The 26,919-nt window shown below is 46.8% G+C and overlaps 1 protein-coding gene and 1 non-coding gene across 4 annotated transcripts; both read right to left on the bottom strand.

The window, feature by feature from the left end:
• Positions 1-507: 507 nt before the first annotated feature.
• On the bottom strand, positions 508-11,551 carry NANOGNB (NANOG neighbor homeobox). 3 transcript variants are annotated; one of them, XM_089304502.1, is made up of 5 exons: positions 11,317-11,530; positions 6,747-6,974; positions 3,185-3,516; positions 3,001-3,077; positions 508-1,521 (listed from the first exon to the last, which is right to left on the bottom strand). In XM_089304502.1, exons 1-5 carry the CDS (start codon positions 11,387-11,389, stop codon positions 1,329-1,331), a joined length of 903 nt encoding a protein of 300 aa, XP_089160628.1. In that variant the 5' UTR covers positions 11,390-11,530; the 3' UTR covers positions 508-1,328. The 3 variants fall into 3 exon arrangements, with proteins under 3 accessions (XP_089160628.1, XP_089160629.1, XP_089160630.1); XM_089304503.1 differs by lacking the exon at positions 6,747-6,974 and having other exon boundaries at positions 11,317-11,551; XM_089304504.1 differs by lacking the exon at positions 3,001-3,077 and having other exon boundaries at positions 1,390-1,521; positions 11,317-11,522.
• Positions 11,552-19,663: 8,112 nt separating this feature from the next.
• LOC149124689 (U6 spliceosomal RNA) lies at positions 19,664-19,770 on the bottom strand. Its single transcript, XR_016213802.1, has one exon. It is a non-coding gene; the product is annotated as a U6 spliceosomal RNA (small nuclear RNA).
• Between the last annotated feature and the right edge of the window lie 7,149 nt (positions 19,771-26,919).

The following is a 26,919-nucleotide window of genomic DNA, read 5'->3' as shown; positions in this document are numbered from 1 at the left end:
CCGTGCTTTCCCAAGCACATTAACAGGGAGCAGGATCAGAAGTGGAGCAGCTGGGACTTGAACAGTGCTCACACAGGATGCTGGCATTACAAGCAGCAGCTTAATCTGCTACACCACACATTGGCACTAAGGGTTGGTTTTTATGCTTTTGGTTTCTTTTTTAATATTTATGTATTTATTTGAAAGGCAGAGTTACAGAGACAAGAGATTTTCTATCCGCTGGTTCACTCCCCAAGTAGCTACAACAGCCAGGGCTGTGCCAGGCCAAAGCCAGGAGCCTGGAGCTTCTTCCAGGTATCCCACGTGGGTGCAGGGACCCAAGCATGTGGGTCATCTTCCACTGTTTTCCCAGGAGCATTAGCAGGGAACTCGATCAGAAGTGGAGCAGCCGCGACTGCAACCAGCACCCATACGGGATGCCAGCACTTCAGGCCACAGTTTACCCATTGATCTACAGCACCACCCCAAAAGTTTTTTTTTTTTATTTTAAATAATTTATTTATTTATTTATTTGAGAAGCAGAGAGAGAGAGAGAGAACACACGAGTGATTGAGCAGGCTGAACCCAGGAGCCAGGAACTCCATCATCAGGTCTCCCCCGTGGATGGCAGGGACCCAAGTACTTGGGCCCTCTTCTGTTGTCTTCCTGGGCACATTAGCAGAAGCTGGGTCGAAGTGTCGTAGCAGGGACTCAAGCCAGCGCTCCACCAAATGGGACGACAGCATCATAGGTAGCAGCTTAACTCACTTCTCCCCAACACCGGCCCCAGAATTAACAATTGTTAATTTTTTTGTTTATCTCTAGGAATTCCATTTGTACACAAGAATGGAGTCATATCAAATGTTTCAGAACATAGTCCTTATAGTTAACATATTAATATACACTCAATCTGGAACAATTTCCATTGAAATCATCATCCATTAGGATGATCTTCCTAAAACCCATTTAAAATTGTCAAAGAGGTTAGGGAATTATGGAAGTGGAAAAGGTGCAAGAGCATTAGAATTACTATCACGCCGGCATTTAGATACAGAATATAATCATTGTACCAATAACAGTATATGAACACTGCGAAAGAAATGCAAGTTCATAGAACCTAGACTATTTCCCATGGTCACCCTGTGCTATCAGTTTGTGTTTCATGTCTTTCACGTGGCACCTGGGCAACCCCACTGGGCAACCTGCTATACTTTCCTCAGCAGGGATAGGACAGCTCTCTCTGTTGCAACACCAGAGGAGTGCATATAGTTAATGTTCCTGAGTTGGCTGCTGGCAGCAACTTGTTGGCCATTGACTGCTGCAGTCTCTTCTCTTTGTAGGTAAAGCCGTTACTCCCTCCAGTACTCAACTGAGTTGTGATTTGCATGACTCTCATCCCAAGGTGCAACGGGGGGAAATGCTTGGATCTCTGTTCCCGGGTTTTGCCACATTCCTTGACATTGCTGTCTTCTTGGTAGAGTGCTCCTCAGGGACTGGGACTGATGTTCATTGTTCTGCTTGCTTCGCATTGACACTGGTTTTCTGCAAGACAGTAATCAAGGGAGATAATACGTAAAAATCTGTACATAAATGATATAAAAATGTTTTTATGGTCTAGTACCATTAAAAATGTTGATAAGGGGCAGGCATTTAACCCAGCAATTCAGATGTCACATTGGAGTGCAAAGGTTCAATTCCCAGCTCCTGACTCTAGGTTCCTGCTAATGCAGACCCTGGTAGGCAGAAGTGATGGCTCAAGTGATTGGGTTCCTGCAAACCGTGGGAGATCTGGATTGAGTTCTTGTTTCTTAGCTTTGACCTATGGGCATTTGGGGAGTGAGCCAATGAAAAGACAGGCTTTCTCTCTCTCTTGGTCCCTCTGCTTCTCAAATAAATGATTACATTTTTAAATGCTGCTATTGGAGCGGATGTTAGCACAGCAATTAAGTCACCACTTGGAATGCCTGCATCCCATATTGGAGTGTCTGGATCAAGTCCTGGCTACTCTGCTTCTGATCCAGCTTCCTGCTAATGAGCAACCTGAAGGCTGCTGGTGATGGCTCAAGTGCTTGGGGCCCTGCCACTCACATGGGAGACCCAGATTTTTTAGTTCTTGGCTGCTGGTTTTGGCCTGGCACAGCCCTGGTCATTGTAGCCAGTTGGGGAGTGAATCCGCGGATAGAAGGTCTCTGCCTGTCTCTGTCTCTTCACCTTTCAAACAGAATGAAAAAATAAATAAAAAACTTTAAAAAGCTGCTTTTGTCCTTAATTAAAAAAAAAAGATATATTTATTTGGAAGGCGGAGTTACAGAGAGAGAGAGAGAGAGAGAGAAAGATCTTCCATTTGCTGGTTCATTCCCTAGATGGCCCCAATGGCCAGGGCTGGGCCAGGCCCAAGCAGGAGCCAGGAGCCATATCCAGGTCTCCCACATGGGTGCAGGGGACCAAGCACTTGGGCCATCTTCTGCTGCTTTCCCAGGCCATTAGCAGGGAGCTGGATCAGAAGTGGAGCAGCTGGGACTTGAACTAACTCCCATAGGTATGCTGGTATTGCAGGCAGTGGCTTAACCCATTAAGCCACAATGATGGCCCCTTTATCTTATTTCTTTTCAATATCATATGAGGTTCTGCTAGCAACTAGAGAGAAAAGACTATCATCAAATTTATGTAGCATCTAAGGTACAAAAAATTATTAATTCTGTATTGCAATTAATAAAATCTAGTGTCTGGAAAAAGTAAAAACAAGAAGAAGAGAAAAAATAAGAATCTAATATCTGTACTTGTACGTTTTGTAATACACCTACATGTTAAACTGTGGCATTCAAATGTATGTAAATTTTTTTTCTGTTTTGAATAGAGTGGAAAATTAGGCAGTAAATGGTTTTGTGCCACTGGCTGGAACATAAAAGTCTATGAGATATATAATAAATATGGAAATAGCAACTATCTCCAAAAGCCAATATATTCCTTTTATTTCCTTACAACTTACAAAAATGTTTTATATGCAGAACACTTTTTTACCTCTTAAGTTTTTTGATATGCTTCTGCTTGGTCATTTCTTTGTATTTCTTTCTCTTTTCACAAAACCATTTAATTATCTGCAAAAAAAAAAAAAAAAAAAAAAAAAGATGTGGTGAGGAATAAGTCCTTGGTCTCTAAGAGTGAGAGTCCCCGGGTGACTGTGAAGAAGGGGAAGCGGTCATACCTGCTTATCCGTCATGTTAAACTGGAACGACAGGGACAGGACGTCTTGTACTGTAGGGTGCTTGTTTACTTTAAACCTCTCCCAGAGACTGGTCATGAGCGATTTGCTGACGAATCTTGATGTTGGACCCGGAGCCTTATTTTCCCTTTTCTCATCTTTCTCCAGCTCCTCTTGCTCCTTTTCCGCTCGCTCCGCTTCTTCCTCTCCTTCTTTTCCTGCTCCTCCGTCTTGCCCGCTCTGCGCTCTCTGACTTTCTTCTTCACGGTGATTCCTGTTTGATTGCTCTGGATTTTGATCCCAAGACGCAGCTGGTTGCTTTTGCATTACAGGACCTGTGGGATAAAATAAAATAGAACCTAAATTTGAGTTTCTTAAAAAAAAAAAAAAAAAAGACTTATTTTATTTACTTGAAAGAGTTACACAGAGAGAGAGAGAGATAGGTCTTCTATCTGCTGGTTCACTCCCCAACAGCCAGGGCTGTTGCTAGGAGCTAGGAGCTTTTTCTGGGTCTCCCACACAGGTGCAGGGGCCCAGGGACTTGGGCCATCTTCTGCTGCTTTCCCAGGCACATTAGCAGGGAGCTCGATTGGAAGTGGAGCAGTGGGAACTCAAACCAGCAACCCTATGGGATGCAGGTGCTACAGGCAGTGCCATAATGCCAGCCCAAATTTGACTTTCAGATCATAGCAAACATTCTTCAGTGGAAGAAAACATTTGACTTTCATAAGATAGCCCTATTGTACACTGGTGGAAAGCAGAGAGGAAAACCAGGGGAGAAAGAAAAAGTTATTGAAATCAATGAAGATTTTCATGAAAGGGACAGATCAAAAACAATTTATTTTTGGGTTTAAATATATACTGAGAAAGGAAAAGAGCTATCTATTGAGATGAATACATCTCATTGTAACATTAACTAGTCAAAAATAAATACCAGAGTGTGTGTTGTGCATAGCAAGTTAAGGAGCCACTTGCAACGCCCACATCCCATACTGGAAGGCAGCTTCCAATCCAGCTTCCTGCTAATGCACCCGGGAAGGCAGCAAGTGATGGCCAAAGTACTTGGGTCCCTGCCAACCATGTGGGAGACCCTGATGGAGTTAAAAGTTCTGGCTTCTGCCTGGCCCAGACCTGGCTGTTATAGGCATTTGGGAAGAGAACCAGTGGATCACATCTCTGTCTCTCTCTTCCTCTGTCACTCTGTCTTTCAGATCAACCAATAATAAAACTTTAAGAAAGTTACATAATATTTAACCAATTTACAATAAAATCTAGACTAAGATGAAATCACCAAAAACAAAAGTTGGTTCTTAGAATAAAATTAGTAAATCATCTGAGAGCATTGACCAAGTGAGAACACACACATAAATACTAGCTATGATGAAAGAATTTAAATTTGTGTTACTGTAAAAAGAAATATTGTAAATGCCTTTGCAGCCATTTATGTGGAAACTTGAGCAAAACAAACATATATATATATATATATATATTCTAAAGATTCATTTTATTTATTTGAAAGGTAGAGTTACAGAGAGAGAGAGAGGGAGAGGCAGAGAGAAAGATCTTCCATCTGCTGGTTCACTCTCCAAATGCTGTAACCCCTGGCACTGGGCCAGTCCATAGCCAGGAATCAAGAACTTTATCTGGGTCCCAGGTTGGTGGCAGGTGTCCAAGCAGTTGGGCCATCCTCTGCTGCTTTTCCAGTCCATTAGCAGGGAGACAGATCAGAAGTGGAGCAGCCAGGACTTGAACCTGCTCCCGTACAGGATACTGGCATCACAGGCAGTGGTTTAACTCGCTACACCATAGCGCAGGCCTCGTAAAAATATATTTTTTTAAATATTTATTTTATGGGCTGGCATTGTGGCACAGCACGTTAAGCTGCGGCCTGGAAAGTCAGCATCCCATATGAACCCTGATCTGAGTCCTAGCTGCTCTACTTCTGATCAAACTCCCTGCTAACAAGCATGAGAAAGCAGCAGAAGATGGCCACAGAGCTTGGGCCCCTGCACCCACGTAGGAGACCTGGAAAAAGCTCCAGGCTCCTGACTTCAGCCTGGCCCAGTCCCCACTGATGCCCCAATTGGGGGAGTGAGCCAGTAGACGGAAGACTTCTCTATGTCTTTCCCTCCCTCTCTCTGTAACTCTTTTTTTTTAATTAAAAAAAAAAAAAAAAAAGGAGGTATGACTAGCCCTTTAATTAATTGTTTTCAGTCTTCCCATGAAAGTCTGGCATAATTATCAAGAATACTCTCTTTTACCTGGTGAAAATGCATGATCTTTCATTTTATTACAGACTTCACTGTAAATATGTTGCGTATTACTAAGTCATTTCAACATAATTCCTTTTTGGACTCATTAACATTGCAAAGAGATGTACTAATTTCCAGTTATAATTTCCACAGTTATTTCCTTTCACTGCTCAAGAAAACTCTGGTTTAAACTATTATGTGGTTCCTCTTTTTATACTATTACGAAACCAAATTATTAATTTAAAAATAACCAAGACATAGGGCCAATGCTGTGATTTAGTGGGTTAAGCCACTGTCTGTGATGCTGGCTTCCTATATGAGCGCCGACTAGAGTCTCAGCTGCTCCACCTCTGACCCAGCTGCCTGCTAATGTGCCTGGGAAAGTAGCAGAAGACGGCCTAAGTGCTAGGGCCCCTACACCCACATGGGAGACCCAGAAGAAGCTCCTGGCTCCTGGCTTCAGCCTGGCCTACCCCTGGCTATTTAAACCATTTGGGCAGTGAAACAGCTGATGGAAGATCTCTCTCTCTCTCTCTCTGTAACCTTACTTTTCTTTTTTTTTTTTCTTCTTTTTTTTAAGGAAAAGGGTTTATTGGGGCAAACGCAGCAGACCGGAGGGAAGGGGCAAAGAAGGAAAAGGAGAGTAAGAGAGAAAGAGGAGAGAGGGGAGTGAGAGAGAAGAGGAGGCTAGAGAGAGAAGAGAGACGAGAGGAGGAAAAGAGCCAGAGCTGTAACCTTACTTTTCAAATAAACAAATAAATAAACCTTTAAAAAAATTAACCAAGACATACTGGGAAAGGAATATAATTAGGGATATAATAGAAAGTTATAGTAATTAAGACTATGCGGCCGGCGCCGCGGCTCACTAGGCTAATCCTCCACCTAGCGGTGCTGGCACACCGGGTTCTAGTCCCGGTCGGGATGCCGGATTCTGTCCTGGTTGCCCCTCTTCCAGGCCGGCTCTCTGCTGTGGCCCGGGAGTGCAGTGGAGGATGGCCCAAGTGCTTGGGCCCTGCACCCCATGGGAGACCAGGAGAAGCACCTGGCTCCTGCCTTTGGATCAGCGCAGCGCGCCAGCCGCGGCGGCCATTGGAGGGTGAACCAATGGCAAAAGGAAGACCTTTCTCTCTGTCTCTCTCTCTCTCTCACTGTCCACTCTTCCTGTCAAAAAAAAAAAAAAGAGAGAGAGAGAGAGAGAGAAATTGTGGCTTTTATGCTGTATTTTCCATACTGCTTGACGCTTGTGCAATGGCAGTACATTTACTGTTAGATGAATGGTGAGAATGCTCGTGCTGGTTGACTCCACAGCATACCTGAACGCTGGGTAGGATTTGAGTTTTCAAGAAAGCCTTTTCCATGGGCCTCTGTACCCTGGGGTTGCTGCAGAGAGTCCATATACTGGGCATCTTGGGCTAAAAATCGCAGGATGCAACTCATGGTTTCTTCAAAGCTCATTTTACCAATGACATCTTCCAAAGGTGTATTCACATATTGGTTCAGGCCAATCCAGTTATTCCATGCACCAGATGTGCCTGTGTGACCTAAAATTAAAGACTCATTTAGTGTTAAATTTCTATGATTTGACATTTTTAATATTTAAACTTCAATTTTCTTAAGCAATTTATTTATTTATTTGACTGGCAGAGTGACAGAGAGAGATCTTCAAATCAGGTTCACTCCCCAGATGGACAGGTCTGGACCAATCCAGGTCTTCTACATGAGTGGCAGGAGCCCAAGAACTTGGGCCACCTTCTGCTGCTTTCCCAGGCGTATTGGTAGGAAGTTGGATGGGAAGTGGAGCAGCTGGGACTCCAGCATTCTGTCATGGGATGCTGGCAATGCAAGCAGAGGCTCATCCTGGTAGGTGTCACAATGCTGGCTCCTGATTTGGCATTTGGATGAAGCCCTGAGTTTCAAAAGAATTTGTGATAAAACCCCAAAGGATAGTAAGGAATGGTTATGGATATAAGAATGATTAGGAATAGAGTAAAGGAGGCAATAAATTTGCTTATTATTTGATTTCTAATAAATTGTCACTTAACTCCAACATTTTAATTTTGTGAAGTTATCAGCTTCCAGGCCTTATTGATATTGGTCATGATGCTTTGCTCTGAGTGTTCTTTTTTATAAAGATTTATTTATTTGAAAGGCAGAGTGATACAGAGAGACAAGGAGAGACAGAGAGAAAGATCTTCCATCTACCTATTCACTCCCAAAGTGTCCACAATGGCCGGGGCTGGGACAGGCCCAAGTCAGGAGCCCAGAACTCCCTCAGGGTCTCCTAGGTGGGTGGCAGGGGCCCAAGTACTTGGACATCTTTCACTGCTTTCCCAGGTTCATTAATAGGGAGGTGGATGGGAAGTAGAGCAGCTGGGATTCAAACCAGCGCTCTGGTAGGAGATACTGAAATCAAAACCTGCCGTGCCCCAACATCGTCCCTGAGTCTTCTCCTCCAAACGCTGAGATTTTTAGAGATTAAAACATTCTCAGGGGAGGGCACCATGGTTAAACTGTGGCTTAGGATGGCCACAAGCCACGTAGGAGTGCCTGCGATAGAGTCCTGCTTCTTCTTCCAATCCAGCTTCGTACAAACGTGCCTGAGATGCCCCAGAAGATGGCCCAAGTACTTAGGCCCCTGCAACCTACATGGAAGACCTGGGTGGAGTTCCTGGGTCTTGCTTTGGGCCTGGCCCATTCCTGGCTGTAGTAAGCATTTGGGGAATGAGCCAGCAGATGGAAGATTTCTCTGTTCCTCTGCCTTTCAATTAAATCTCTCTCCCTCTCTCCTTTTGAAGATTTATTTATTTATTTGAAAGGCAGAGTTAGAGAGAGAGGGAGAGATAGAAAGGTCTTCCATCTACCGGTTCACTCCCCAAATGACCACATCTTTTTTTAAAAGATTGATTGATTGATTTGAAAGTCAGAGCTAGAGAGAAAGAGATCTTCTATTGATTGGTTCACTCCCAAGATGGCCACAATGGCCAGGGCTGAGCCAGTCCAAAGCCAGGAGCCAGGAGCTTCATCTGGGTCTCCTGAGTGGGTGCAGGGGCCCAAGCATGTGGGCAGTCCTCTGCTGCTTTCCTAGGTGCAATAGCAGGGAGAAGAACTGGAGAAGCCAGGATTTGAACTGGCACCCACATGGGATGCTAGCATCACAAGCTGAAGCTTTTCCTGTTATGCCACAATGCTGGCCTTATGGAAACACTGTTTTTCAAAGGTGCTTCGATTACAAATATGGAAGGAGAATATCACTGCATCAATCTAGTAATTAACAAAAAAACTCTGTGAGAATAAGAAATACAAAATATAGTCAGTTCTTAGCTGCTCGAATCCCACAGTAATTGCAAGTGTACCTAAAAGATGCCAACTTGGGGCTGGCACTGTGGTGTAGCAGGTAAAGCTGCCGCCTGCAGTGCCGGCATCCCACATGGGTGCCGGTTTGAGTCCTGGATGCTCCTCTTCCGATCCAGCTCTCTGCTATGGCCTAGAAAGCAGCAGAAGATGGCCCAAGTCCTTGGTCTCCTGCACCTGCGTGGGAGACCTGGAAGAAGCTCCTGGCTCCTGACTTCAGATCGGTGCAGCTCCAAACTTTGCCGCCAATTAGGGAGTGAACCAGCAGGTGGAAGACCTCTCTCTCTCTCTCTCTCTCTGCCTCTCTGTAACTCTCCCATTCAAATAAATAAATCTTTTTTTTTTTTTTAAAGATGTCAACTCTTGAAAGTAAGAGAAAGAGAAAAGCCTCCCTTAACTGATGGAAGGAAGCTTTAATCGGATCACTGGCAATCTTGTTTACTTAATTGATACGAATTTTAATTAAAATCTTAAGAAAGATTTAGCATTACCTCCGTTAAGTCGGCATCCCATATGGGCATAGGTTCAAGTCCTGGCTGCTCCACTTACGATCCAGCTCTCTGCTATGGCCTTGGAAGGCAGGAGAAGATGGCCCAAGTCCTTGGGCCCCTGCACCCATGTGGGAGACCCAGAAGAAGCTCCTGGCTCCTGGCTTCGGATTGGCGCAGCTCCAGCTGTTGCGGCCACTTGGGGGAGTGAACCAGCGGATGGAAGATTCTCTCTCTCTGCCTCTCCTCTCTATGTGTAACTCTGACTTTCAAATAAATAAATAAATCTTTTTAAAAAATGTTTAAGTTCAAACACACTGGGGACCAGCTTTGTGGCGCAGCAGGTTAAGCCAGTGCCTGTGATGCTGGAATTCTATATTGGAGCACCAGTTTGACTCTCAGGTGCTCCCCTTCCAATCGAACACCTGGAAAAGCAGCTGAAGATGACCCAATTGCTTGGGTCCCTGCACTACGTGGAAGACCCAGAGGAAGCTCCTGGCTCCTGACTTCTGCCTGGCCCAGCGCTGGCTGTTTCAGCCATCTGGGGCGTGAACTAGCAAATGGAAGTTCTCTCTCCCTTTCTAACTCTGATTTTCAAATAAATAAAATAAATCTTGAAAAGTAGATAAATAGATTCAAATACACTTATTTTTAAAATGTATCAGCTTCAAATTTCTGGGATCCAAGTCGTTAGTTACATCAGAGGTTTCCTGCTCGCTATTTTACTCATCAGCAGTACAAACATCTGCAGTTATTACCATGCTAAAAAAAAAAACAAAAAACCAGGACTGACTCTGGATAGTGGGTAAAGCTGCTGCCTGCAGTGCCCGAATCCCAGTCAGGCACCGGTTCCAGTCCCGGCTGCTCCCTGTTAAGGACCTGGGAAAGCAGTGGAGGATGACCCCTGCCACTCATGTGGAGACCTGGAAGAAGTTCCTGGCTCCTGGCCTCCGCCTGATTCAGCCCCGGCCATTGCAGCCATTTGGGGTGTGAACCAGCGGATGGAAGATTCTCTCTCTGCCTTTCCCTCTCTCTCTCTGTAACTCTGCCTTTCAAATAGATTAAAAAAAAAACACACAAAAAAAAACAAAAAACACTCCTTTTCATGAGTTCCTCCCCTGCTGCCCACCCCTCTCCTCATTTTCTTCAGAGTTCGCTCCCCAAATGCTGCGGGTGTTTGTCGGGCAGTTAAGAGGTCACATCCCCTCTCAAAGGGTGGGATTCAGGTTGAGTCCTCTTTTTTTTTTTTTTTTTTTTAAGATTTATTTGTTTATTTGAAAGTCAGAGTTACACAGAGAGAGGAAAGGCAGAGAGAGAGAGAGAGAGAGAGAGAGAGAGAGGTCTTCCATCTGCTGGTTCACTCCCCAACTGGCCACAATGGCCGGAGCTGCACCAATACAAAGCTAGGAGCCAGGAGCCTCTTCTAGGTCTCCCACGAGGGTGCAGGAGCCCAAGGACTCGGGCCATCTTCCACTGCCTTCCCAGGCCATAGCAGAGAGCTGGGTTGGAAGAGAAACAGCCAGGACTCGAACCTGTGCCCACATGGGGTGCCGGCAATTCAGGCCAGGGCGTTAATCCACTGTGCCACAGCGCCGGCCCCCCCCCCTTTTTTTTTTTTAAAGATAAGTCTTTTAAGTCTTGATTCCACCTTTCATTCAGGCTTCCTGCTAATGCATATTCATGAGTGCAGCAGATAAAAGTTCAAGTACTTGGGTCCCTGCCATCTTTGTGGGCTACGGGGACTGAATTCCTGGTTCCTGGCTGTAGCCAGTCCCAGCCTTGGCTGTTGTGGGCATTTGGGGAGTGAAATAGTGGACAGGAGCTCTCTCTCCCTTTGTCTCTCTGCTTCTCAAGTGCATAATTCAAAGCAACAACAACAAAGCGACTTCTCTGCGGCTGCTGTTTGCCTGTTGGGATTTTTCTCCCCTCATACACTCTTGAATTTGCTCCACATTAACCTCCACACTCTGGTCCAAGTCACAGATCAGTCACCTTAACACACGCCAAAGTTGAACACGGAATTCCCAGTCCTCACGCCACTTACCTGCATTCCCAGGGGCTTTGCGAGCTTCAGGAGCTCTCTCCATCTTGAAAAAATTGTTTCTCATGGACGCCATGACCCCCGCTCCTCCCCTGTGGATGGCGGCACTGTCAAAGTTTTCTCAGCTCCTTCCTCCTTCCCGGCCTCTCCTGACCTCTGGCGTTTTTTGATGACTCCAGGCTAACCTTTTATCTCCTCCCATCCAGTTCCACCCTAGATAATCCAATCGCAAGGCTTTAAATTGGTATGACTTCCAGATTGGCTTATTCCACACCCCATTCACGCATCTGCTCAGATGTCTAACAGGTTACTGAAGTCTCACTGAGTCCTGATTCGCTCTCAGGACTTTTCATGTCAGTAATGCCAACCCCATCCCTCTAGCAAGAGCAGTCACAAACCTTGGGGCAATCCCAGTCTTTCAGAAAATCTTGCAAATTTCTTATCTTTAAAATGTGGGGGTGGGCATTGGTATAGCAGTTAAGACTCTCCTTGGAATGCCTGCACCCCATTTTGGAGAGCTTGGGTTTGAGTCCTGGCTCTGCTCCTGATTCTGGTTTCCTGCTAAAAAGTACCCTAAGAGGCTGTGGCTCAAGCCACATATCGTATACATATATTAAAATATCACACTGTGCTTCATAATAGTTACATGTCAGTCAAGAATAAAATTACGTATAGTTTTTAAGGGTATATATACTTTTAAAAGACACTTCAAATTGGAGAGTTCTTTAAATTAGATTTTCTTTTTTTTTAAGATAGAGGTTTTTTTAAAGATTTATTTATTTATTTGAAAGTCAGAATTACACAGAGAGAGAGGAGAGGCAGAGAGAGAGAGAGAAAGGTCTTCCATCCGCTGGTTCACTCCCCAATTAGCTGCACTGGCTGGAGCTGTACCAATCCAAAGCCAAGAGCCAGGAGCTTCTTCCAGGTTTCCCTCTCAGGTACAGGGGTCCAAAGACTTGTGCCATCTTCTATTGCTTTCCCAGGCCATAGCAGAGAGCTGGATTGAAAGTGGAGCAGCTGGGACTTGAACCATTGCCCATATGGGATGCCAGCACAGCAGACGGTGGCTTTACCTGCTTTGCCACAGCGTCGGCCCCGTTCCTTTACTATTAAAAGTCAAATCAGGGCTGGCATTGTGGCATAGTGGTTAAAGCTGCCACCTGCAACGCCAGCATCCCAGATGGGTGCTTATTCCAGTCACTGCTGTCCCACTTCCAATCCAACTTCCTGCTAATGTGCCTGGGAAGGCGGATGACCCCGATTCCTTGGGCCCCTGCCACCCACATGGGAGACCCAGAAGAAGCTCCTGGCTCCTGGTTTTGGACCAGCCCAGCTCTGGCCACTGCGGACATTTGGGGAGTGAACCAGGTCTCATAAGACAGTTTAAAAAAAAAAAAAAAAGAAATAAATGAAGTTTAGACCTCAAAAAAAAAAAATAATAAGACAGTTTTAAACTTTGCTGGTCCTGCCATCCTTCCATAATCACCTCCTAATGACTCAGCTTCAAACACTTTGTTGATTTTTATAGTCAATTTCCTCCCTTTCATCAATACTCTTACTAACCTTTTATTAAACACGGAATTAGGAAGCAGCTGCTGGCGTCCCATGTAGAGCTCTGGATTCTCCACTTCCATTTCAGATTCCTGCTAATGTGCCTGTGAAGTCAGTGGATGATGGCTCAAGTACTTGGGCCCCTGCACCCATGTGGGGGACCTGGATTGAGTTCCTGGTTCCTGTCTTTGGTTTGGCTAAGCCCTGGCTGTTGTGGGCATTTGGGGAATGAGCCAGTGGATGGAAAATCTCTCTTTTTCCTCTCTGTTTTTATTCCTCTGCCTTCTCTCTCTCTCTCTCTCCCACCCCTCTGATGCTCTATCTTTCAAATAAAAAAAAGTCTTAAAAAAACACTTAGCACCAAATTTTAGATGGAACAATTTTTGATGGCCTTCATTTTTTTTTTTAAGATTTATTTATTTATTTGAAAGGCAGAGTTACAGAGAAGCAGAGAGAGAGAGAGAGAGAGAGACTTCCATCACTCCCCAGTTGGCCACAACAGCCGGAGCTGGGCCCAGCTGAAACCAGGAACCAGGAGCTTCCTCTGGGTCTTCCACATGGGTGCAGGGGCCCAAGCACTTGGGCCATCCTCCACTGCTTTCCCAGGCCATAGCAGAGAGCTGGATTGGAAGTGGAGCAGCTGGGATGCCGGCACTGCAGGTGGTGGCTTTACCTGCTACGCCATAGCGCCGGCCTCAATGGCCTACATTTTATAATGTAATCCAGCATCCAATACAACAAATTCGTAAAAATCTCGCAGAATTCATTTGCCCTAGGATATTTACATTGCTTTTGCCTCACCCAACACCTTTGAAAATAAACTCCAGATCTTTTTGGCCCACTCCAGAGGTTTTATTTCACACATGAAGACAAGATCTACCAAGCTTTGGCTATAACGACTTCAGTCTTCTAAATTATATCCTTTACACTCTGCCCTGTCAATACAAGAGAGAAGCACAAAGTCACTATTTTAGAATTTGCTGGGGAGCTGTGTTATATGATATGCTGAAGCACAAGATACGGTACTGCCAAAATTCATGCAGTTCCAACACTTGGCTTCCTGTGTGGCTCCAATGAGTGTGAGCGATTACTTTCTCCTGCGGGGGCGGGTTGGAAGCAACCCAATATGATTTCCAGGGATTTAACTGATGCATATTCAGCTGTAATTCTGCAGGCTCGAATTTGACACATCCGATCAGCACCTTTGTTGAAGAAAAATCACCTCCACGTGTGCGTGTAGTGTGCTCTGGCCTGTTCCCCCCTCAGGTGGAGAGAAAGATACAAACAGGACCTCTAACCACTGGGTCATTCCCCAAAGGCCTGCAAAAGCCAGGGGAGCCAGGAACTGCAGAATCCAGGCCGCCCATGCTTGCCATGTGGGTGGCAAGCAGCCAAGTACTTGAGCTATTGCCTGCTGTCTTCCAGGGTATGTCTTAGCAGGAAGCTGGGATCAGGAGCAGAGCCAAGACTCGAACCGAGGTACCTGATATTGGATATGGACGTCCTGAGTGGCATCCTAACTGCTCCATCAAATGCCTGCCCCTCATTGCTCTCTCTGTTGTGAAATTTGGGAAGGCTGCGGATTCCTGGGCTGGAAGCCAGGCTGGTTGTCTCTGTTCCTCCTCTGTTCCCACGGGGCCACTCTCTTGAGCTGCACAGTGTGCCCCATCCCGAGGCCAGGCTACACAGGCATCTCTTGGAGAGCTCTCAGCTGGGACCAGTTCTGAGCTACATGCCCCGGAGACAAGGGCATCTGCCAGCTGTCTTGCAACTGACCTTGTCCTCTGGAGTCCCCGGCCAGGCACAGCTGATCCTCTCACCTGATCCCTAATCACCTCCCCCGACTCCCCTCAGTGTCTTGGCTTGAAACACTTCTTGGACAGTGGCAGAGTCCCCACTTTGAATAATATTCTGCTTAACCTTTTACTAAAGAACGACCTGGGGTACAACCCCCGCCCCCATCACTGCCAACTGTGAGGTCACCGAGGACTTCATTGCAAGCCCAGAGCTCAAAGTGGCCTCCCCCCCGGACCCCACCTCTGGTTTCCCTCTCACAACGTGGTTTAAAATATTGGCAAAAGCTAAACAGAAGACCATTCTCATTCTCTCTCTCTCTCTCTTTCTCTCTCTCTCTCTCTCGATCCATCTGCTGGATCACTCCCCAGATGGCCTCAACAGCCAGAGCTGCACTGATCCGAAGCCAGGAGCCAGGAGCTTCTTCCAGGTCTCCCATGCGGGTGCAGGGGCCCAAGGACTTGGGCCATCTTCCACTGCTTCCCCAGGCCATTGCAGAGAGCTGGATCAGAAGAGGAGCAGCCGGGACTAGAACAGGCACCCATGTGGGATGCCGGCGCTTCAGGCCAGGGCATTAACCTGCTGTGCCACAGTGCCGCCCCCGACAATATACTCTCAATTACAATCTACAAAGCATAATTTTATATATTTGTTCATTTATTAAAGATTTATTTATTTGAGGAGTCGGTGCTGTGGTGTAGGAGGCTAAGTAAGTGGGGAACCGGTACTTGAACCTACACACATATGGAATGCTGGTGTCACAGGAGAGTGATTGGATGGTTTAATCCCCTCTGCCACAATGCCAGCCCCACAGAAGTTGTTTTAGTTCAATGCAATTTTTATTTATTCCCTTAGATTTAGCATCTAGAATATATATATATATTTCTGTTTAGTATACAAAATGTTAAAACTTTTAACTATATGACTTTTCGTACACACACAAAAACACATTTGGTCAAAAAATTGTTTATGGGGGTAGGAGTTTTGCGTAGTGGTTAAGATGCCAGCTGAGACACACAAATCCCACATGGGAGTGCTTGGATTGGATTCCTGGCTCTGGCTTCTGATTCTAGCTTCCAATTAAGGCAGACCCTGGGAACCAGCAAGTGGTGAAGTAGTTAGGCCCCAGGGCCGGCACTGTGGCATAGTGGGTAAAGCCACTGCCTGCAGTGCTGGCATCCCATATGGGTGCCAGTTCCAGTCCTAGCTGCTCCACTTCCAATCCAGCTCTCTGCAAAGGCCTGGGAAAGCAGTAGAATCTGACCCAAGTCCTTGGGAAGAGGCTCCTGGCTCCTGGCTTTGGATCAGCACAGCTCTGGCCATTGTGGCCATCTGGGGAGTAAACCAGTGGATGGAAGACTTCTCTCTCTGGCTCTGCCACTCTGTGACTCTGCCTTTCTAATACAATAAACACATCTTAAAAAAAATTAAAAAGTAGTTGGGTTCCTGCCTGCACGTGGGAGACCTGGATGGCGTTCCCAGCTGCCCTGCCACTGCAGACCTTTGGGGAGTGAACCAGTGGATCTGAGCTTTCTCTCTCTCTCTGATTCCCTCCGACTTTCTGTCTTGCAAACAAAATAACAAAATAAACATTTATGAACTGGTCTGTATATCTTGTTATACATAAACTATCTGATCTTACTTATTTCCTATGACCAGACATGAAATATGTTTTCATGTTTCAGACGCGTTTTCATGGCAAAAGCAGACTGTTTCATACCCCGTATTCTTTGAAGACAAACTCGCTCAGACATGCTGCTTTTGGGCACCTGTCAGAGTTTGTTTCCTTCTTCATCAGGAGCCTCGACAGAGGTCACCAGCTTGTGCCCACTCTCGGTGACTTGGGAAGTCGGCAGGTGCACGTGCTCTCGGCATGAACTAAATACAGACGGCTTCCCTGGCAAGTACTGCTTATTACCGACTGCTGCTGTTTTTTTTTTTTTTTTTTTTTAATAGTCAGAAAAGTGTCCTGTTTTTATTAAATTTAGGACATGATGATTAGGAGTGATCTTCCCAGAAATGCCATTAACAGAAATAAGAAGTCATGTATCTGAGAAGTGGACTCAAAGCAGATCGATATGTGGCTGTTAATTTGTTCCTGGCCACAGGCCTCCCCGCCCCAGCTGGGGGTCTGGGTTAGCCCAGCGGCTCTGAACAGTGTCCAGGACAGTCCTGTTGGCTGAGGCCCACTGTCTGCTTTTTCTCAAGAGCTTGCTGTCAGCTCATGGGAGCTGTAAGAGTCCACTTGGTTTTTAATAATTATTCCAGTTACTGTTCCTAACAATAAATATTAGGCTTTTAAGAGTCTGAAAAAAATGAGAAATCAGACCACTACTACTCGATCTTGAAGAGGTTGCTGACTTGCACCCATTAGAGCTTGGTTTTGCTTAGAGTCGCTGGTCTAGCAGCTCTGCCAACCAACCTGGTATGCATTCTTTAACTAGGCGTTGAATTGATTTGCCTCACTTTTTAAATTTCTTTTAATCTATAACAGTCTTTTTTTTTTTTTTAATGGCATTGACATGCTTAGGAGATCAGATCTCTAGATGTCTTATTTTAAAAAACTTTTCTGATTACTTTCTCCTAATATCAGTTAACTTGCTCTTCTGTTCCCTGTGCTTTTATATAAATTGGAAATCAAATTATCTCGGTAATCACGCATGTGGATGTTTACTCTAGCGGTTACAGCACCAGTTAGGATGTTCATATCCCACATCGGTGTTTCTAGGTTCAGTTCCTGGCTCCAGCTCCAGATTCCACATTCCTGCTTAATCCAGACCTCAGGCAGCAGCAGGTGATGGCTGAGGTGGTCGGATCCCTGCCATCCGTGTGAGAGACCTGGATGGAATTCCTGACTTCCGACTTTGGCCCCAGCCATGGGCTGTTGTGGGCATCTGGGGAGTGGACCAGTGGATGGGACCTCTCCTTGTTTTTCTCCCTGCCTCTCAAATAAATTAAATAAGTTAGCTCACTGTGTTTCCAGCAACAGGGGCCAGACAACTCTGACTACCATCAGTGGCTGTCACTTTGTGTCTAACTTTCATCAGTAGTGTAATCAGATTACATACCAGGATTCTGTCAGCATGAATGAGGTGACAAGGTGCTTTATAAAAAGAAAACAGAGGCTGGCACTTCTCTTGGGTAGGACACAGATGTCACAGGCTCACCTAAGCTTTCTCTGTTTACCTAGCCTTTGAGAGCTCAGGAGTGCTCTTACCACAATTCAAATTCTCATCAGGTTACAGTCAAGAACTCTGCTGACTTAAAAAATGCAGGACCCCTTGCATTCCCCCTGTCCACTGTCAGTACAATTTCTAGCTGATCAACATGCACCTGGTGCGAGCCTCCAGCTGGTTGTAGTGTGCCAAGAGTGCCCTCTGCTGCCAAGAATAAGAACAGCAAGGAGCAAAAAGTTCTGGCAGGAAATACCTCCCTCCTCTTTCCTGCCGTTTTACCACGAATGCTCTCGTCAGATGTCAGCACACTGGACTCCCAGCGACCAGGACTGTGAGGCAGTAAATTTCTGTTCCTTTGTGGCTCGGCGTTTGTTTATATTTTAAGTCTGCAGCTGCTGTTGTATTGACAATGTGCCAACTCATTTTTTGCCTTTTGTGATAGGAGTCAATTAAAAATGTATACGTAACTCAGATCGTATCACTATGTTGTGGTTTCCTGGGAATTTTTTAATTTTTAAAAACATTTGTGGGGGCCGGTGCCGCGGCTCACTAGGCTAATCCTCCACCTGCGGCGCCGGCACTCTGGGTTCTAGTCCCAGTCTAGGTGCCGGATTCTGTCCTGGTTGCTCCTCTTCCAGGCCAGCTCTCTGCTGTGGCCCGGGAGGGCAGTGGAGGATGGCCCAAGTGCCTGGGTCCTGCACCCGCATTGGAGACCGGGAGGAAGCACCTGGCTCCTGGCTTTGGATCGGCGCAGTGCGCTGGCCGTAGTATCCATTTGGGGGTGAACCAAAGGAAGGAAGACCTTTCTCTCTGTCTCTCTCACTAACTCTGCCTGTCAAAAAAGAAAAAAAAAATTGGTGGGGCCAGTGCTGTGGCTCAGTGGTTTAAAGCTGCTGCCTGCGGTGCTGGCGTCCCATATGGGCACTGGTTGGAGTCCTGGTTGCTCCACTTTTTTTTTTTTTTTAAGATTTATTTATTTGAAAGTCAGAGTTACAGAGAGGCAGAGGCAGAGAGAGAGAGAGAGAGAGAGAAAGAGAGAGAGGACTTTCATCTGCTGATCCACTCCACAAATGGCTACAGCAGCCTGAAACGTGCTGATCTGAAGCCAGGAGCCAGCAGCTTCCTCCGGGTCTTCCACGTGGGCGCAGGGGCCCAAGGACTTGGGTCAGATTCTACTGCTTTCCCAGGCCATAGCAGAGAGCTGGATTGGAAGTGGAGCAGCTAGGACCCGAACTGACATGCTGGCATTGCAGGCAGTGGCTTTACCCACTACACCACGGCACCCGCCCCTGCTCCACTTCTGATCCAGCTCCCTGCTAATGCGCCTGGGAGAGCAGCAGAGGATGGCCCAAGCCCTTGAGCCCTTGTACCCACAGAAGACCCTGAGGAAGCGCCTGGCTCCTGACTTTGGCCTGGCCCAGCCTTAGTCGTTGTGGCCATTTGGGGGATGAGCCAGTGGATGGAAGACCTCTCCCTCTCTCTCTCTCTGTAAATATGCCTCTCAAATAAACAAATAAATCTTTTTTTTAAATTTTTTTAACTTTTATTTAATGAATATAAATTTCCAAAGTACGATTTATGGATTACAATGGCTTCCCCCACATACCGTCCCTCCCACCCACTACCCTCCCCTTTCCCACTCCCTCTCCCCTTCCATTCACATCAAGATTCATTTTCGATTATCTTAATATACAGAAGATCAGCTTAGTATACATTAAGTAAGGATTTCAACAGTTTGCTCCCACACAGAAACATAAAGTGAAAAATAATAGATGATTTTTTTAAAATGATGATGAAATCAGATCAGACCTATTGTCATGTTTAATCCCAAAAATATGGAACGCTTCACGAATTTGGATGTCATCCTTGCGCAGGGGCCATGCTAATCTTCTCTGTATCGTTCCAATTTTAGTATATGTACTGCCAAAGTGAGCACACAAATAAATCTTAAAAACAAAACAAAGCAAAATATTTATTGTTTAAGAGAGAGGGAGAGAGAAGGGGAGGGAGAGTTCCCATCTGCTGGATTACTCCCCCAAATCCTGAAACAATCCTGAGCCAGGGTCCAAAGCCAGAGCTGGAGCCAGGAACTCTATCTATTCTGGTCTCCCTCGTGGGCGGCAGGAACCTAATCACTCACGCAGAAAGCTGGAATCAGAACCTAGACCCAGGAATTGAACCCAGGAACTCTGATTTGGGACCTGGGCATCCTAAGCAGTGTCTTAATTGCTAAATACCTGCAGTCAGACAATACCTGTGGCCAAGTTTAAATTCTTTTTTTTTTTTTTAAGATTAATTTATTTGAAAGGCAGAGTTACAGAGGTAGAGGCAGAGAGACAGAGAGGTCTTCCATCCACTGGTTCACTCCCTAAACGGCTGCAACAGCTGGAGCTGAGCTGATCTGAAGCCAGGAGGCAGGAGCTTATTCCCACTTAGGTACAGGGGCCCAAGGACTTGGGCCATCTTCTACTGCTTTCCCAGGCCACAGGAGAGAGCTGGATTGGAGGTGGAGCAGCTGGGTCTTGAACCAGTGCCCATGTGGGATGCTGGCAGTGCAGGCGGTGGCTTTACCCGCTACGCCATAGTACTAGCCCCCAAACCTAAATTCTTGAAACACTAAAAATTCAAAGCCGGCGCTGCGGCTCACTGGGCTAATCCTCCGCCTTGCAGCACCGGCACACCGGGTTCTAGTCCCGGTCGGGGCGCCGGATTCTGTCCTGGTTGCCCCTCTTCCAGGCCAGCTCTCTGCTGTGGCCCGGAGTGCAGTGGAGGATGGCCCAAGTACTTGGGCCCTGCACCCCATGGGAGACCAGGATAAGTACCTGGCTCCTGCCATCAGATCAGTGCGGTGCGCCAGCCGCAGCATGCCAGCTGCGGCGGCCATTGGAGGGTGAACCAATGGCAAAAGGAAGACCTTTCTCTCTGCCTCTCTCTCTCACTGTCCACTGTGCCTGTAAAAAAAAAAAAAAAAAAGAAAAGAAAAGAAACACTAAAAATTCACAGCAGGGACAGGTGTTTAACCCCCACAGTTAGAGAGGGGTTCAGGTGCCCGTGTCCCATATTGGCCTGCCCGCGCGTGACACCTGCCTGGGCTCCTGACTCCAGCCTCATGGGAATGCACACCCTGGGAAGAGCAGGTGGTGGCTCATGTGGTTGAGTTCCTGCCACCCACAGCGGAGACCTTGATCCAGTTCCTGGCTCCTGGATTCAGCTGACCCAGTCTTGGCTGCTGCAGGCATTTGGGGATTGAGCCAGCAGTCGGGAGCTTGCTCCCTGTGTCTCTCTCTACTTCTTTAGTAAATAAACATTTTCAAAGGTCTGCATCAGCATAGTCCCAGTGATCCATGCGTTCCATCACAACTCTGAGAGGCAGTTGTCCCCGAGGTTAGAACTCCGAGGCTTTCAAAGTGCAGACAAGCTGCCTGTGGCTCCCCGGGGGGAGCTGAAGGTCAGTCCTAAGCAGAATCTGCTAAATAATGCATAACCGCTGCTCCCTGAACGCTCGGCCTGTCCACTTACATAACCCCAGCTGGGCATGGCAGGGGGCGAAGGAGACTCAAGAAGCATGTGTTTTGACGGAGAGAATGTTGCTGGGCCTAGTTCCACATCGCTTTTTATTTTATTTTATTTTAAGATTTATTAATTTATTTGAAGTCAGAATTACAGGGGGGGTGGGGGAGGGAGAGACAGAGAGAGAACTTCCATCTGCTGATTCACTCCCCAAATATCTGCAACAGCCAGGGCTGGGCCAGGCCAAAGCCAGGAGCCAGGAGCTTCTTCTCAGTCTCCCACTTGAGTGCAGGGGCCCAAGCACTGGGCCATCCTCCACTGCTTTCCCAGGTGCATCAGCATGGAGCTGGATTGAAAGTGGAGCAGCCAGGACTCAAACTGTGACCATATGGGATGCCGGGCACCGCAGGCAGAGGCTTAGCCTACTACCCCACAGTGCCGGCCCTATTTTTTCTTTTTTAGCCAGTTTTGTTTATAGCCAGATGGTGCTGTTCTGCGGTCCTTGGGATCCTGTTTGCCAGGCCCTTGGGGAGTAAAGATCCTAACTCTGGCATTCGTCTAGCGGCTGTGACAGAGGGAGCCGAGTGGGGGCTGCAAGTCAAGGACGGCTTGGCTCTCGAGGCGTCCGCCGCTCTCCCCCATGCCTGCTTCAGTGCCGATGCCTTCGGTGAGTTCCCAGCTCATGTTCAGGGGCGATCCTTTCCCCAGGTACACTTTACGGATGTCCTGAAGGAGTAGTTTCCCCTTTCTTGACCCAAACTGTCAACCTTTATGGGGAATGCTATGTTTTTGGTGAAATAAATTATTATGATTTTATCAGCCAAAAACTGGAGGTCTAAAGCAACAGAATTTTTTTTTAAGATTTATTTATTTATTTGAAAGTCAGAGTTACACAGAGAGAGAAGGAGAGGCAGAGAGAGAGAGATAGAGAGAGAGGTCTTCCATCCACTGGTTCATTCTCCAATTGGCCGCAATGGCCGGAGCCAAGAGCCAGGAGCTTCTTCGAGGTCTCCCAAGTGGGTGCAGGGCCCAAGGACTTGGGCCATCTTCTACTGCTTTCCCAGGCCATAGCAGAGAGCTGGATGGGAAATGGAGCAGCTGGGTCTCGAACCAGTGCCCATATGGGATGCCGGTGCTTCAGACCAGGGAGTTAACCCGCTCTTCTGCCTTCAGTCCGGCTTCCTGCTAGTAGATGCACACCGTGGAGAGTGATTGCCCTGCCTCCCATGTGCAGGCTGGGGTGGATTTCCTGGCTTTGGCCTGGCCCAACCCTGGCTGTTGGATTCATCTGGGGAGTGAAAATGTGTGTGTGTGTGTGTGTGTTTCTGTCTGCCTTTCAAATAAGTAAAAATAAATAAATATTTTTAAAAAGAAAAAAAAATGTCAGCTCTGTGCCCAGCGAGAGCCGTCACTTCCTCTTGATCTGATTTCTTCTGCGCTTGGCCAGCTGAGTCACCCTGGGCAGTCACCCTGCTGACCTAGCGCTGCTGCACTAGAGCGGCTGAGACGCGGAGAGGGGTGCTCTGCCCCCACGGTGCTGGTCCTCAAACGTTGTGTTTCCTGGATTTGGAATTTTCCAGGCTTCAGGAGGGCCGCTGGGCTGTATGACAGCATTTCCTTTCCAGTCTCCGCTGCGCTTTCATCACAGCCTTTCGCCCATCTCAGCGTCCTTGTGAAGCTGGTTCTTTGCTTCTCTGACATCTGGAGCTCGCTTGGAGCCCACCTTTTTTTTTTTCTTTGCTATCTGGCCAAGACATTTCCTTTTCTGTTTTTCTCCCACAAATTCTCTGGCCGTCACCTTGTGGAGTCCTTGCTATTGGAAGGTCCGAAGTCAGTGGATCCTGGACCTGGCACAGTCATCCATTATTCAAGCAAATTCTGCTGGCCTCCACGTCCTGAGTCTCGAGTCCGGCCGAGAATTCCTCCCTAAGAGTCCAGCGTCTCTTATTGATGGAGGCGAGCTGACCGGAGATGACTCCTTGTGCTGAATTTTCTTTAGTTAGTGACCCCCGCCCCAACCTGTAATTTCCTTAGAATCCTTATTAGTTTCTCAAGACACTACCTGTATAACCCCCTGTGACATACACACCTCCTCACCTCACCCAATAAAGGCTGGCTGTCCCATGCTTCATCCCCCAGCTCAGGTCAGCTCTGTCTCCTATCACCCCTTAGTGCCGCTGCCCAGTTCAAGAAGAGGGAAGCTGTGTTTTCCACCGAAATCTTTCCCACACATTTAAAAAAAAAGAAGATTTATTTTATTTATTTGAAAGACAGAGTTACAGAGAGCGAGAGCAAGAGAGCGAGAGAGAGAGAGGTTTTTTCATCTGCTGGTTCACTTCCCAATTGGCCGCAACGGCCGGAGCTTTGCCAATCCAAAGCCAGGAGCCAGGAGCCAGGAGCTTCTTCTGGGTCTCCCACTTGGGTGCAGGGGCCCAAGGACTTGGGCCATCTTCTACTGCTTTCCCAGGCCATAGCAGAGAGTTGGATGGGAAGAGGAGCAGCCAGGACTCGAACCGGTACCCATATGGGATACCAGCACTTCAGGCCAGCGTTTAACCCACTGTACCACAGCGCTGGCCCCTGAGAACACATTTCTAAGTTGCTTTCTGAATCTAAGTTCCCTGCAAGCTTGCTACTCTGCTTCTTGACTTCTGAGCTCGCTCTGTCCTAACTGATTTAATAGCAATCAATCGAAGCTATAAATGGTGTCTTATACCAGGTATGACTCTTTTTCCATTCAACTATAACCTGATCTCTAATATATTATTCTTTTATCTGTTAGACAAAAAATAAGGCTTTTAAACTGACACGGCCGTCACCTGCTGCCTCCCAGGGAGAGCACTGCTAGGAAGCTGCAATTCAAAGTGGAGCAGAGACTCCAGCGCAGGCACTGATCTGGGACGTGAGCATCGCAAATGGAGTTATAACTGCTGCACCCGGCACCCACCGCTTCCTTTAGCTTCGGGTCTAGTATTTCTCATATTTTTCCTTTGATTCAACCTCAAACCAAGAAAATGACTCATTTCTTAAATAACAGAAGCCTTCATCCTTCCTCAGTCTATTGCTAAAATTCCTTGATTGCACTCAGTTCTCTGAAATTTCTGATCCTGCCCAGAGTCAATGGCAAGTTGACACATTGTGGTAAAAGGAGGATTCTAGAATCCAGGGAATCAGCCTCATGAATACAAGAGTTTAGCTTCTCTACAGCTTAACCCTTGGTCTTCTGTGATGTTTGTAACAACACAAAGAGAAACAGAGTTGGTAAGAGGTGGTAGAGGGATACTGCTCAATGCCTAGACTTAAAAATCCACTGAGCAGGGAACTCCAGTTCTGGAATGTACTTGCCTGTGTAGCTTCGTGTTCTATTTTGTTCTGGATGACAGAGTAATGGGAGCCGTATCTGTCCTATTATTGCCTTAAAAGTTCTTATTACCGCTGGTGAAAGCATTGCCTTCTCCATTTGGGAATTTGAAGTCCCTGAGAAACAATTTTGCCTTTCCCACTTAATGTCTTCTGATTGGAGAGGGGAAAGAAAATGTTTCATCATTTGAAATCAGATTTCTTTTTTTGTTTTGTTTAAAGATTTATTTATTTGTTTGAAATGCAGAGTTACAGAGAGGCAGAGGCAGAGAGAGAGAGAGAGAAGTCTTTCATCTGCTGGTTCATTCCCCAGGTGGCCGAAATGGTTGGAGCTGTGCCAATTCGAAGCCAGGAACCAGGAGCTTCTTCCAGGTTTCCCACGTGGGTGCAGGGGCCCAAAGACTTGGGCCATCTTCTGCTGCTTTCCCAGGCCATAGCAGAGAGGCAGATTGGAAGTGGAGCAGCCGGGTCTTGAACCAGCGCCCATATGGGATGCCGGCACTGCAGGTGGCAGCTTTACCTGCTATGTCACAGCACTGGCCCCATCGGATTTCTTTTTTAAAAAAGATTTATTTATTTATTTGAAAGACAAAGTGCAGAGACAGAAGGAAGAAACAGGCAGAGAGGTTTTCCATCCACTGGTTTACTCTCCAAATGGCTGCAACAGCAGTGGCAGTGCCCGGCTGAAGCCAGGTATCAGAAACTCCATCATAGTCTCTCATGGGTGGCAGGGACTCAAGTGCTTGAGCCACCATCTGCTGCTTCCCAGGAGCATTAGCAGGGCGCGGGAGTAGCTGGGATTCAAACCTGCACTCCGAGATGGGATGTGGGTATCCGGGGAAGAGAATTAACCTGCTGTGGCACAATGCCCATCCCTTATCATCCATTTTGAGGTATAAACTCACATTAACCTATGGTAGACGCCCTTTCCTTGTTAATTTCAGCTAACATTCTGCCAATGAGGACGGTAGCCAAGAATTTGAAAACTCCAAATGTCACAAGCTTGTCTCTGTTAAACTGTATTTCTAAGACCTTGACCATTTAAGAGCAGCAGGCCTGCAGACACTGGCTATCATGACATTAAGTAAACAAACAAATTCCTGGCTGTTTCAATCAATTGCTGCAGCAGTCATGGTTGGGCTTCCTGGAATGTTTGCTATTGGCTGTGGTTTGGTGTCTTGGGTTGGTTGTTGCAGGTGTGGGTCCTTTGCATACGGTCTGGCTGTGGTCCATTTGTGTATTCAGACTTCCAGTCTGCAGTGTATTTATCACCTTCCATGTGTATAGGCTGTGCAGTTATAAAACATGAGCTATGGGGGTTACGTACCGTCAGACATTTGCCTCTTCTCTGGCAGAAATGACTCATCCGATTCAATGGAAAGAAGATGCTGCCCTCTGTTTGTTTTTAATCAGTACTTCTCTGAAAAGATGGCAGCATCAGCAGTAGGGAAACAAGACAGTGGCCCTGGGCAGAGTCAGGGACGCAGAGAGGCAAACTGGCATCAGCCTCAATTCTTGCACGAGTCCTGCAGTCTTTCTTTCCTGATTTCTCTGCTTCTGCTCTTAGAGCTTCAATCCATTCTCCGAACAGCTGCCATACGGATTTGCCAGTCCAGGGGCGGGGTGTTTGGCATGACAGGTTGTCACTTGGAATGCCCTCATTACACGTCCAAGTGCCTGGTCTGAGTCCCAGGGTCTCTGATTCTGCTCCAGCTTCTCACTAGTGTGCACCCTGGGAGGCAGCAGGTGATGGCTCCACTACTTGGAGCCTGCCTCTCTTGGGAGAGACCCAGATTGAGTTCTAGGCTCCTGGCTTTGGTCTGGCCCAGCCCTGGCTGCTGTAGGCATTTGAGAAGTGAACCAGCAGATGAAAGATTGCTCTCTGCCTTTTGAATGAGTAAAAATAAACAAATAAAAAATTGAAAATAAAAAAAATGTAAATTCTAGGCCAAGTGTTGGCCTAGCAGTTGAGATGCAGTTAGCACACTGAAGCGCCATGTTGGATTTCCTGGTTTTGACGTCTGGCTCTGGCTTCTTAGTTCAGCTTCCTGCTAATGCAAACCTTGGCTGGGGAAGAGGGGTTTGGGGGGTGGGTGGGCAATGCTGATGATTCAATTAGTTCTGGTTCCTGCCACCCATGTAGGAGACCTGGATTGTGTTTCCAGCTCCAAGCTCAACCCATCCACAATTTGAAGGCATTTGGTGAGTGAACCAG

This window comes from Oryctolagus cuniculus, chromosome 9 (genome assembly GCF_051225735.1).
Source record: "Oryctolagus cuniculus isolate XC-2025 breed Fujian yellow rabbit chromosome 9, ASM5122573v1, whole genome shotgun sequence".
NCBI lineage: Eukaryota > Metazoa > Chordata > Mammalia > Lagomorpha > Leporidae > Oryctolagus > Oryctolagus cuniculus.
The sequence above is the reverse complement of the archived record's forward strand: the minus strand, read 5'-3'. Positions and strand labels throughout refer to the sequence as shown.

Coding starts and splice junctions, on each gene's coding strand:
- NANOGNB (XM_089304502.1), bottom strand. CDS start 11,389: ATGGCGTCCATGAGAAACAATTTTTTCAAGATGGAGAGAGCTCCTGAA. Junction 6,975..11,316: donor CAAAGCCCCTGGGAATGCAG/GTAAGTGGCGTG, acceptor CTTTAATTTTAG/GTCACACAGGCACATCTGGT. Junction 3,078..3,184: donor TTAACATGACGGATAAGCAG/GTATGACCGCTT, acceptor TTTTTTTTGCAG/ATAATTAAATGGTTTTGTGA.